We start from the raw sequence: 13,028 nt of genomic DNA on the forward strand, positions 1-13,028 counted from the left end.
GTCTATATATTTCTTTCTCAACGCAGACCCCCTGGCACTGAACACGTTTCTCCCAAAGAGAGATAAATTTCTTGATACCTTCGCTTTAGAATGTTTGACTTTGTTGACAGAGCCACAACTCACCTCTGCCTGCACAGCTTCGTCACTATCGAAGATAAGTCCTCGACGGTGTTCAAGTTTTGGAAACATGTGAAAACTGGATGGAGCTAAGTCGGAACTTTACAGTTGATGATCGATGACAGTGATCTCAAAGTGTCCCACTGTTGCAGATGACAACTTTCATCAGGGGGCATTGTCAAACTGGAGGAGAGGGTGTTCAATCTGTAGAGGTACTCTTCGAAGTCGTGCATTCAGTTTCTCACACACTGAAATAGTTACACATCACTGTGTGACACAGTCCTCTTGCACCAGAGGGTTGAAACTTGCATAAGCGAAATGGGAAAGTCGACTGAGTAATACGTCTGACATGAATATCTCTGTCATCATAGAAGAAGGAATAAAAGCTTTGGATCATTACTTTTCATCACACCATCACGTGCACTTCAGAGGTAATGCATTCAGTTTTTTATGCAGAATGTCAATTTCTTCAGCTTTGCTAAGTGCACCAGTTGATGCTGATCTAATAATTAGAATGTGATTTTCTACTGTTTGTGCTTTTTAACAGCCTATTTGGGGCGTTGTCTCACCTATGTATTTAAGTCATACACAAGGTTTCAGCATATGATATATCTTCTGGCAAAAATTTTTTGGGGTTCGTTGTTTTTAGGACTCTAATAGTCCTGGCCCACTAAACCGGGTGTCAAATCAAACACCTTTTCTCCAACATGTATTGGTGCTTCTTGAACTGTATGTTTTCCCAACATATACGATTAATCCCAGCTGACCCCGAATGTCTTTCCTGATTGGCTAATATTGTGATGGTTGATGAAGTCATTGGTAGTATATCCTTCTCCTTTCTTCTCCTTCTTCTTCTTCTTCTTCCATCTGCCATGTGTGAGAAATGTTTAATACTTTCTGATAGTGGCTTAACGCTTCAAAGAGAGACTGTGGTGATTTATCTCCCTCAGATTACTCCACAATGTCTAAGAATCGGTGGGCATGCTTTTGCCACTGTAGTCAACATTCTAGAGACTGCTGTATTACATAATTGGTGCTAATTAAATTCTTAAATGCATTCTCCTGTGGTGGTGAGAACTGTTTGTTGTTAAGCCCTGTAATTCTTCCAGCATAACTTATGGTGGGTCAACATTTCCATGGATAAAGCAAATATCTGCATTGATGCATTGCATATTCGAATCCCTTCATCTGTGGATAATACAACTTTGGCTTCACTAAATCGTGAATATTGTAATACAACCACTGGATACAACTCCTGGTCCAATATTGTACTCAACTGACATGTCTGCTGCTGCTGCTGTTGTTTACACTGTAACTAATGCTAAACAACATAATTTCTGCATCAGGTGGTGTTGCTGCTGCAGTGACTTCACCTCATCTGCAAGGAAACAAAATAAACACTATTAGTTAGACACACCCACACACACCCACACACCCACACACACACACACACACACACACACACACACACACACACACACACACACATATATATATATATATATATATATATATATATATATATATATATATATATATATATATACCAATCATCATTACCAGTGCTGGTACTTACACTGTCTTGCAGCAAGTAGTGTTGCTATGAGCATCAACATCTTTATCCTTTGATGGTTCTCTCATGACGGTTTATCACTGCTAATGTGTATTATTCGCAGCAGTGGATGTCATTTAAAAATATTTATATTTTAGATTTGGTTTTGGTATAAAAGTTGGATATGCTGGGCTCTACTGACAGCTTATTGTCAAAATGAACGAGATTATGATCTTTGACGCTACATGCAGGGTGACAGTACACATTGAGTTTATATTGCAAGTTATGACCACTGATGCTTCTGCCTGTGCTCATACAGCCATTAACAGTGAGAACAGTGACTGCACAACTTTTTGTATTCAACACATTGGATTAGCCCAGATGTTACAAAGATTCCTAAATATTATGATGCTTCAGCGGGAGAACTATGGTTTCCAACAAGAAGAAGATCTCCCCCAATGGTATACAGACCTCAAATGAAGAGGGTGATGCATAGATTCTAATTACAAAGGATGAGTGTAAAGGATGAGGATGTGGACAACAATAACATGGATTGTGAAAAATACATTTCTCCTACTTTAATATATCTCTTCTGTGTAATAAATATATTGTCTTTTTGGAGTATGTGTTAAGAATCTCCAAGTAGTTCATCGGTAAATAATTAAAATTCGGCAAACAGAACGCAATTTTTTTTCTTGTTCTTAATTGCCCAGGAAATTAACTTGTATAACAGTCAATTTTCAGGTATTCTTCTTGCATCAGTAGACAAACTGCGGAACACTGTTAAACATTACACAGCAACTGTACTGTAACTTCTTCATTAGATGACACCATGTAGAACTAACTGGCACAGTTTGTTGAGGTTTAATACACTTATAAAGTTCAAACACAAGGTCCATTCTGTAGTTGTATATAGTAGCATACAAGGAAACATGCAAGTTGCTTGTCGATCTTCTCAGGCCCTGGGTATCCATGACACAGCACCCTCCTCTCCCCACCCACCCGCAAGCCCCCCTCCCCTCCACCTAACCCCCCCTCCCCCACCCTCACACACACACTCTAGTGGAACTGACCTAGGAGATTATAGCTGGATTGCAAGAATAAACATATTCAGAGGATGTGATAGAAGATCATATTATTGGAAGTGCTGCTATCTTGGACGTTTAGAGTGTAAAAGGACGCTTGATAGCTGCATATCATCAGTCTTTTGTGACAGCGGTAAGTGACAATATGCATTCCTTCAAAATGCTAAACATCCCCAACTATTAGTGAAGAAGAAGAAAGAAGCCAACAAACGCTTTGGTATGTAGTTGTTATTGAAGAATCTGGACAGCCTTGTTACTGATATTGGAAACATAAACTACACTGAAAATATCACGCAGCTTTGCCAGAAAGAATTAAAATGTACTTACAATCATTACAGAAACTTTTGTGACGACGTTATAGTCGACCAAGAAGCATGGACAGCTGATGAATTGTGTTCAGTGGCGAATCGCGGTTTTGGACTACCCTGGATGCTCATAATTCGCGAGTATGCTGGAGATCTGGGGAGAGGTCTCATTCTCCCAGTGTTCTGCAGAGACACAGCGATGTTAACCCTGGGGTCATAGTGTGGCAAGCCATTCGGTAAGACTACAGGTCATGGCTGACAGTGGTTTAATGAACTCTAGCGGCAGAAAAGTAAATCACGAGCCTCCTGCGGACTCTAGAGCTACCTCTCATGTACTGGTTTCAACAAGACAGTTCTCGTCCACGCATGACACAAACGTTCATGAACTGTCTGTCTGATGCTGAGGTACTCCTGTAGGTAGCAAGATCCCTCAGATCTGTTCCCAATAGATCATGGATGGGAGCATCTGCAATGCCCAGTGCCATTAAATAGGAATCAAGGACTATTTGCAACAGTTATGGACCAGCTTGCCTCAGGAGAGAATACAAGCGAATCAATACATGCATCCTGAACAGACGAGGTGCAATGTCATACTTACAAGTGTGCTCATACTGCTGAGTTCTTTATTAGTGTGACTCGATTTTGTAACCATTAAAATCATATAGATTTTCAGTCCACGAAGTTTCATCTCATTTCTTCCTTCCTTTTTGGGTGCTTCACTTTTTTTGTCATGCAGATTCTATTTTGCCTCGTTCACTGCATGTTTTAACTGGCATCTTCTTGTTTTACAGTACCATTCACTCCGTTCTGGGACCATGTACTCGATTTTTGGAAGATGAGAAATGAGCCGAATGTACTGTTCAACACGTATGAAGAAATGAAGAAGGTAAGCACTACGAGTGCCTTAAATAACAAATGCACCATCTTTAAATTCTGCAAGGTGGTGTGAATTCCACTGTGGCTGACAGTTATAAGCTAGGCAGGAAACCGAAAATTACCATGTGATATTTGCCATTTATTCATAGTGGCATATGATACCAATAATTAGAACCTGACGGCCACTGCCGGTTTGTTATGTACGAGTAAGTGGTGAAAAGTAATGCCTACGAATTTTTTGTGTGGTAACTCTTAAAGCTTCCTGCCGACATACACATTTCTCCCGGTTTGTTGATACCATCATTGTAGAATATTTCACTTAGTTGATGAAGCCACAATTTCACTTCTCCATGCACCACTTTATCACTGTCAAAATGAAGCCCTCGAAGGTGTTTCTAAGTTTTGCAAACAGATAAAACTAGGATAGGGGCCAAGCAGGATCGGTATGGTGGACGATCAATGACCATGAACCCAAGCACTAAGACTATTGTAGATTTCGCTTCGCTTATGTGTGGTCTGGTATTGTCATATAAAGGGCGAAGGATTTCAATTAGAAGCACGTTTTCTTCACTCAGAAACTCGGTTACAGCTCACTGTTGCTCAATTACTGAAATAATGACGGTATACACGGCCAAGTTATACGCTGTATTTCGGAACCCTCTAATGGTAGAGAGTTGCAACGTGATTCAGAGACGTGGGAAAGTTGAACGAGTAATATGCAAGACGTGTAATACCTCAGATGATAGTGAGAACAGAACACAAAATTTGGAGGCATTAATTTTCAGTATGTACTCGTAAGTTCTGTATGCAATATGCCCTTAACACACTCCAGTTACAGTGTCATAGAACTGTCAAAAGCAAATGCTTTTCCTTTTCTGAAGAAAAGTGTCTTTGATAGTATTACCTTTGGGAGTGTTTTCTTTAGACTAGGGTTATTTTAATGGAGATGAAGCGTAAATTGACCTTTGATTTTAGTAATAGCGATAAAAAAATTAGAAGAGCTCTTGTCTTGAGTACGTATTTTGTACCCTGTTGAATGCCAAATATCTGGTAATTAACCATTGCTTAGTGCTTTAACCTTTCAGGCATCCTGTTCTAGAAACGTTTCCAGTTCCGGTCTTTAATGTAGTGTACAACAGAGAGTCCAAGTTCTCATTGTTATGATCGTCCTTCTGAAGAGTGGTTTGAAGCAGTTCTTCAAGCTGATCTGTCCAGTGCAAATAACTTGTTTCTCCATTAAACAAACATTTAATTCGTTAGTTAAGTCTTTCCATGTTCCACGGATCACACGAACGATTCTTTTATCAAAGTGATGTGGAATGAGTCCGTTTATAGGTTATGTATACATGATGCAATTGCACTTAAAAACTAGTTGTTTTGCAAGTTACCAGTTATTAAATAGAAACTGGTCAGTTGAACAGAAGGAGTTGTCAAGGAGAAATGATTTTAGCTTAATTAAAACTTGCATTGCTACTTAGCAGACATTTTACAATATTGGGTAAATGACCAAAAATTTTTGTAGCTCTACACCGAATCCCTTTCTGAGTGAGTGACAGCTTTAAGAATCGTAATAAACGTCATTTTTCCTCTGGTGTTGTAGGTGTGAATGTCACTATTCTTTTGAAATTGACAAATTTCATTAGCGAATATATATGTATTGTGATGATGCAGTTACAGCGCCCAGCTATCTGAAGAGGTGCCTGCTTGACAACTGCAGGTGCACACCATATATTATTCTTACTGCTCGTTATTGTGCAATCAATACTTTCTTTACAAGTGATGAGCTAACCCAGAAAATTATTCCACAAGACATTACTGTGAGGAAATATGCAAAACATGTCAGGAGGTGGCAGCATAATTCACCACTTTCTGAGCCAAAGTGAGATTTAATCCAGACCAGTTAAGATAATCCTTTCTTACAGTGTTGTAGATATGCACATCACTGTTATTTTTGAATTGGGATGGATTATTAACAACAAATTTCATATATGAATATATCTGCTGTGAAGGTACTGTGAATATCCAGAGTTTCTTAAATAAATGTGTGCAAGGTGATCTTGGGTGGGTTCCAGCTACTATTCTGATTACACTTCTGATTATACTTCTCTCTTAATGACGAATTGCCCCAAAATATGATGCTGTGTGAAATCAGTGAATGAAAATAGGCATAGTAGGCTAATTTACTGATATGTTTATCACCAAAATTTGCAATAACCCTAATAGCATAAGTAGCTGAACCTAAACGTTTCAGCAGATCATCGATGTGTTTCTTCCAATTCAATCTCTCATCAATGCCCACATCCAGAAATGTTGAGTATTCTCCCCCTAGCAACAGGATGTTCATAGTCTATATTTATCAATGGTGTTATGACATTTACTGTATGGAATTGTATAATTTCTCAAAATTTAGTGAGAGGCCATTTGCAGAGAACCACTTAATGATATTCTGAAATTCAGCTGATTCTTGTTTTTTGGGTGTGATTGCTGTACTTGTATCATCAGCAAAAAGAACTAGCTTTGTATCTTCATGAATATAGAGTGGCAAGTCATTAATATACACGGTGAGTCACTAACTATTGCCACCTAGAACAACTCCGAAATTTTGATAGGAGCTGAAAAGTTTGAGGGTCAAATGTTGCATGGGACAAAAGAGGCCATAATATGACATTGGTTTTTTTTGTTGCTAGGTGGGTTCGCTTCAGAGATATCAAGGTAACTTTTTTTTAATGGGGTGCTATAGTTTGGTGTTTTTTTCTGATAGCATCTATCGAGACAAATCCAGTGATGTGTAACAGTAAGGTCTTTGAAGCTCAACGAAGCTCACAAAGCTGGCATGGACGTCCATTTGCAGAAGGTGTTCGAAGTGATGACCATTGGTATTAAAGCAGTGCTGCAATCTTCTTATCATTGATTGCGTGTTATTCCTTATCACATCAGCACTTAATTGAAGCCCATGCTCTGACAATTCTCTCTCTCATATCTTCAGGTGTAGTTAGAACATCTTTATAAACAATGTCTTTTAGGAATGCCCACAAGAAAAAATCCAGAGGCATCAAGTCTGGCAAACGAGGCACCACGACACATCTCTTTGGCGTCGAATCCAACGATTTGGGAATTGCCTCTGCAACTCATTTCTAGCCATCAGTGAAAAATGTGCCGGACACTCATCGTGTTGATACAACATTCTGTTCCTGGTTCCTAAAGGTATTTCTTCCAATATCACACCTAATGTTTCTTGCAAGAATGTGGTGTACTTCCTACCATGAAGATTTCCTTCGATGAAATAGGGACCTGTAATTCTGTCCTCCAGAATCCCACACCATACACTCACTGCCCACAGTTTTTGGTGTGCAACTTGCTGCAGCCAACACGAATTTTCAGTTGCCCAATAATGCAAATTAGCATTTCTATGGTTCGTGAATGTAGCCTCATCAGTAAATAAAATTAAATTAATCGATGTATCAGCCCTCTGAATCTGAAGTTGAGCCCATCGGCAGAATTCAGTGTGATGCACGCAATCTGTACCAGTTAATCCTTGGTGGAGACTGATATGGTTAGGATGATATTTATGGCGATGCAGAACACGAACAACATTACTCTGGCTCATGCCAGATTCCCTTACGATTTGACATGAACTAAGACAGGATCTCGAACAACATTTGCAAGAGCACCAATTTCCGTTTCCTCGTTAGTAACTTTCCTTTCTGATGTGTTAAAGATCCAGTTGTTGTCAGTGTATCATACACATGTATGATGTGTAAGGTGAGTACGTTGAGGATATCTATCAGTGTATAAGTCTCTAGCTCTCACTGAATTTCGTTGGCATTCCCTGTAAATGAGAGGCATATGGACTTGTTTCTCGAAGGAATACATCATTCACATTCACTTGATTCGATGATACTGGCGTTACCATTCCTATTAGTGTTGTATTGTGAAACTGTCAAATTTTGTTTACGTGTCAATGGTACATTAGATGGATATCGGAGAATATTTTAGAATATTTACTATTTGCACGATATACAAGAGAGAATTGTCAGAGCATGTGCTTCGGTAAGTGCCAAAGTGATAAGAAGATTGCAGCACTGCATTGATATGAATGGTCATCACTTCGAACACCTCCTGTAAATTGACGTTCATGCCACTTCTTTGACCTTTGTTGACCTTCAAAGGCCTTACTGTTACAAGTCATTGGATTTGTCTTGATAGCCACTATTAGAAAATAAGTACCAAACTATAGCATACCATATAAAAAACAAAATTGACCTTTGTATTTCTTATGTGACCCCACCTAGAAACAAAAAACCAATGTCATATTATAGCCACCATTGTCCCATGCAACATTTGTTCCACAAACTTTTCAGATACTGTCATGTTTTTGGAGTTATTATAGGTGACAACAGTTGGTGAACCATCCTGTATATTAAGAACAATAAGGGACCCAAGACTCTGCTGATTTTTGCAGACAATTTGTACTGCTAATTTTAAAATTCTGCATTCTTCCAATTAGATATGAATTAAAGCATTTGTGCACTGTTCCGCTCATACCACAATGCTGAAGCTTATCTAGAAGAATTTCGTGATTCACACAATCAAAAGCCTTCGAGAGATGACAAAATATCCCAATTGGCGACGTTCAGTTATTCAATGCACTTAATATTTGATCAGTGATAGCATATAATAGCATTTTCTATTGAAAAGCCCATCTGAAAACCAAATTCACATTTTATTAGTACTTCATTTTTATTGATATGTGATGCTACTCTTGAATACATTACTTTTCCAAGAATTTTGGATAAGATCGTCGGAAGTGGTAGTTGTTAGCATCAGACCTATCCCCTTTTTTATGCAATTGTTTAACAATAGCATATTTCAGTCTATTTGGAAAAATACCCTGTTTCAGTGAGCTACTACATATGCACCTGAAAATCCTACTTATTTCTTGGGACAAGCTTTTAGTACTCTGTTGGAAATGCCATCAATTCCATGTGAGCATTTATTTTTGAGTGAATTTATTATTTTCTTAATTTCAGTAGGAGAGGTGGGCTAAATATCAATTTTATCAAATTGCACAGGTATTGCCTCTTTCATATGCTGTATTGCATTTTCTAATGAATAGGTGGATCCTATTTTCTCTACAACACTTAAAAAATGATAATTAAAAATGTTTTCTACAACTGAATTCTTGTTAAACTATTCACTGAGTTTGATAGAAATACAGTCTTCCTGTGCTCTCAGTTTCCCTGCTTCCCTTTTAACAATATTCTGTTACTATTTTACTATCAGATGTGCTAATTTCAGACAAATGCACATACTTATGGACTTTTTAATAACTTTTCTTAATACAATGCTGTAGTTTTTATAATGTTTCACTGTTTTGGAATCATTACTCCTCCTAGCTATAAGATATATTTCTATTTTCTGTTTACAAGATATTTTTATCCCTTTAGTAATTCATGGCTTTTTACATAATTTCTTACAATTATTTTTCATTGTTTTCTTAGGGAAACTGTTTTCAAATATACTCACGAAGGTATCATGAAAGAGGTTAAATTTTAAATTAGAATCAGGTTCCCTGTACATCTCATCTCAGTCTAACTGTTATGAGCTTTCCCTAAGATCTGCAGTTGCTAAATTTTTAACTGAATGCACTATTTTGGAGGACTATTTTGCATTACTGTATGGAGCTATATCATATACTGTAACTAGCTATGTATCATGATGTTAACAGGAAAATTTTTTTTTTGTTAAATTTTTCTTGTCCTAAGAAAACATTATCTATCAGTGTGCTGCTTTCCTGTACCACCTGAATAGAAATATCAATAACTGACATCAAATTGAAAGAACCAAGTACTACTTCAAGCTTTCTGTCAGACTTTCAGAAAATGTACATTGAAATCCCCACAAACAACAATTTGCTTTCCTCTGTCTGACAGATAGCACAATAAACAATCCAAGTTTTTCAAAAATAGTTGAAAATTTTCCAGTGGGGACTTATACATTGCTACTTATAAAAGTGCCACTATTTAGTTTAAGATCACATGCACATGCTTCTATATGTTGCTCTACACAAAAATTTTTAATTTCGAAACTTTGCACACTATTACAGATTTTAACATATATGGTAACTCCTCTCTCTCCATAGTGTCTCTACTTACATGTGCTGAATGCTTATATCCACCTAAATTTACCATTTCTATACATTTGACTATATGATGTTCAGACAAGCATAGTACATCTATTCCACCCTCAGTTTTTAAATCTTCTAAGGAAACAAGAAGCTCATTAACTTTATTTTTTGATCCCCTGATATTCTGATGCAATATACAACATTATTTTTCACTGTGTTTTTATGAGAATCTTGTGACAGCTGATCTAGTTCCATATTGACCCTCTTGATAGAGCTGTCCAATTGGGGCTGATCATACTGCATGAAAGCAGTAACCAAGCCAACATCTGTATGGTTCGTTGCAGATGCTATTTTTACCAGGTTACACTCAATATTGTAACCCTGATCCCTATCAATATTGTTTCCCACTCCATCCACTACCAGAACATGATCCTGCTTTGTAAATCCCTTGCACAATGATCCTACATCCTCTATCACTTGGCTAAGACATACACTGGGCTTGAAAATACCTGTGACCTGGTACCTGCCACTTAATTTTTCCTGCAGGATCTAGCCCACACCTCTTCCATAGCTACTACCTAACATCAGAGCTTTCCTCCTATATACTACTTTTTTTGAAACAGTTGGTTTCCTAGTGAAAGTCTGTTGATTGCTGATTACACTTACATCTACTTGAGCCTTTCCCTTACTTGGCTAAGGTAGCAAGGCAAATCTATGGCTTGTGCCAATGCTGAAACTGTCAGATAATGTTCTCTTTCTGTGGCCCCTGTTCCTTGCAACCACTTTCCACCTGTCTTCACCCTTCTTCCCCCTTGACCTCATTAGTTCCTCCCTAGCACTATTCAGTTCAGCCTGAAGGGCTCTTTCCTTCCCATTCCGCTATTTTCCTATCTCTTGAACATAATCTGCAATACCATGGAAGAGATCCATTTACTTCCCCAATGCCCATGATACTATATTCACCCCAATGTGACCATCTGCCACAACAGCTGGACAGAAGCCCCGGACAGACTCTCCATGGCAGCTCAGACATTCTCACTCATGGTTTTTTGCAATATTTTTACAAAATTTGCGTAGGCAATAACAGTAATATTCTATTAACTACAGGCCACAAGAGTCACTAAAGTTATGTGGAACACTTGTATACGTGTATACTATTAACACAACAAGGTAATGCACTTAAACTAACGTCAAAAATCAAAACTTATATACCCTAAAAATTAGGCCTAAGATCGTGTATGTGCAATATCTACCTTACGTGTATTGAAAGGAAATAAAAGATAGAACTTAAAACCTTTAATTCCCTGAATAGATATGACACTACTAAATATATGTGTAATGAAAACAACCTAAATTCTTCACTTAATACTTAAAGAAATGTCTTAAATTTGTATGTAAATCTATGTGTAAAGTACTTGGAAACTGGCCCTTAGGCTATTTTTTTTGTTTTTTCGAGAAATACTTTGAAAAGAGTGAAACATTCAATAGATTATATGAAACAGACTCTAAATTACATACAGTGTAATATTACTTAATTGACAGTTATTATAGAATTAATTACTTATCTTCATGAGCTCAATACCCAAGCATGTGTGATCTGCACCAGGGCTGAACTTAATCATTTAAGTATCTCAGTAATATCCTTCTTCCAGTTCCAATTTTCTTCAATATATATACCCAAACATTTGGAGCATTATAACCTATTCACTGACTGCTCCTCAAGTGCTATATCACTTGTTGGTATCATTTTTGTACATAGTTGAATGCAGTGTCTTACTCAAAATTGAGAGAGAGTTCATTTACTGAGAACCACTTGATAAGTCTTTATAAAATGTCATTAACAACCTCTTCTGTTGCGTCCTCTCTAATTGGATTTATTATGACACTACTATTGTCTGCAAAAAGTACCCATTCGGCTTGATAAATGTTATTTGGAAGTTCATTCACATATATAATTAATAAGAGTGTACCTAAAATTCAACCCTATGGGACCCCATTTGTGATTTCTCCCCAGTCATTATAGTTTTCTAACTTTCTAACATTGTCTGCATGATTCACAACTTTTCGAATTTTGTTTATTAAGTATGATTCAAACAAGCTGCATGTAAAGACAGTAATTCCATAAAACCTGTGTTTTTCTAAGATTTTAATCTACGCAATCGAACATCTTGGAAAGATAACAAAAAATTCCAAATGGCGATAATTTATTATTTAAGGCTTGCAATATTTGGTGGGTGAATGTCTAAATAGCATCCTCAGTTGAATAACTCTTCTAGAATCCAAACTGTGTTACACTAAGTAAACTGTTTCTACTTAAAAATGTGAACACTCTGGAGTACATTACTTTTTCCAGTATTTTAGGAAAAATATGTCAGTAAGAAAATTGGATGGTAATGATTTAAATCTTTTATGTCACCTTTCTTGTATAGAGGTTTAACAGTTGGATATTTTAACCTGTTTGGAAAAAATCCCTGGGTCAATGATACATCGTTTATGTTACTAGTAACATTACATATTAAATTAGAACATTTTTTTCAGAATTTTGTTTAAAATTCCATCAACATTATATGAGACTTTATTTTTGAGACTTTTGATGATTCAGTTAACACCAGTGAACGATGTTGGTGCTACTTATAGTTGCTTAACGTTTTGCAGAATGGCACTTTTAATACATTATCTTGTTTCTTAAACTGAACAATTTCATACTATTTTTGCTGGTACTTTTAGAAGGAGATTGTTAAAAGTACTCACAACTTCTGAATTATCAGTCACAACATTTGCACTTGGTTTAATTGTCATGGAATGTTAGACTGGCTGTCCTGTCTCCTGGTCTACAGTATCTCAAATAGTTTTAATCTAATTATCTGCATTATTAATTTAGCTCAGGATGCACCTCATTTGCTGTACATAATTCTGAGCATCATTCAAAAGTGTGTAAAATATTTCTTTAACCTTTTTTATTTCTA

The 13,028-nt window shown here is 37.0% G+C and overlaps 1 protein-coding gene across 1 annotated transcript in view; it reads left to right on the plus strand.

The window, feature by feature from the left end:
• Positions 1-13,028, plus strand: part of LOC126417006 (luciferin sulfotransferase-like) — a 114,814-nt gene that overhangs the window by 93,205 nt on the left and 8,581 nt on the right. Inside the window, exon 6 of the mRNA XM_050084894.1 lies at positions 3,851-3,945. Coding sequence (XP_049940851.1) covers positions 3,851-3,945 — 95 coding nt within the window. The remainder of the gene's footprint in view (positions 1-3,850; positions 3,946-13,028) is intronic.

Source organism: Schistocerca serialis, chromosome 8, assembly GCF_023864345.2.
Source record: "Schistocerca serialis cubense isolate TAMUIC-IGC-003099 chromosome 8, iqSchSeri2.2, whole genome shotgun sequence".
Lineage (NCBI taxonomy): Eukaryota > Metazoa > Arthropoda > Insecta > Orthoptera > Acrididae > Schistocerca > Schistocerca serialis.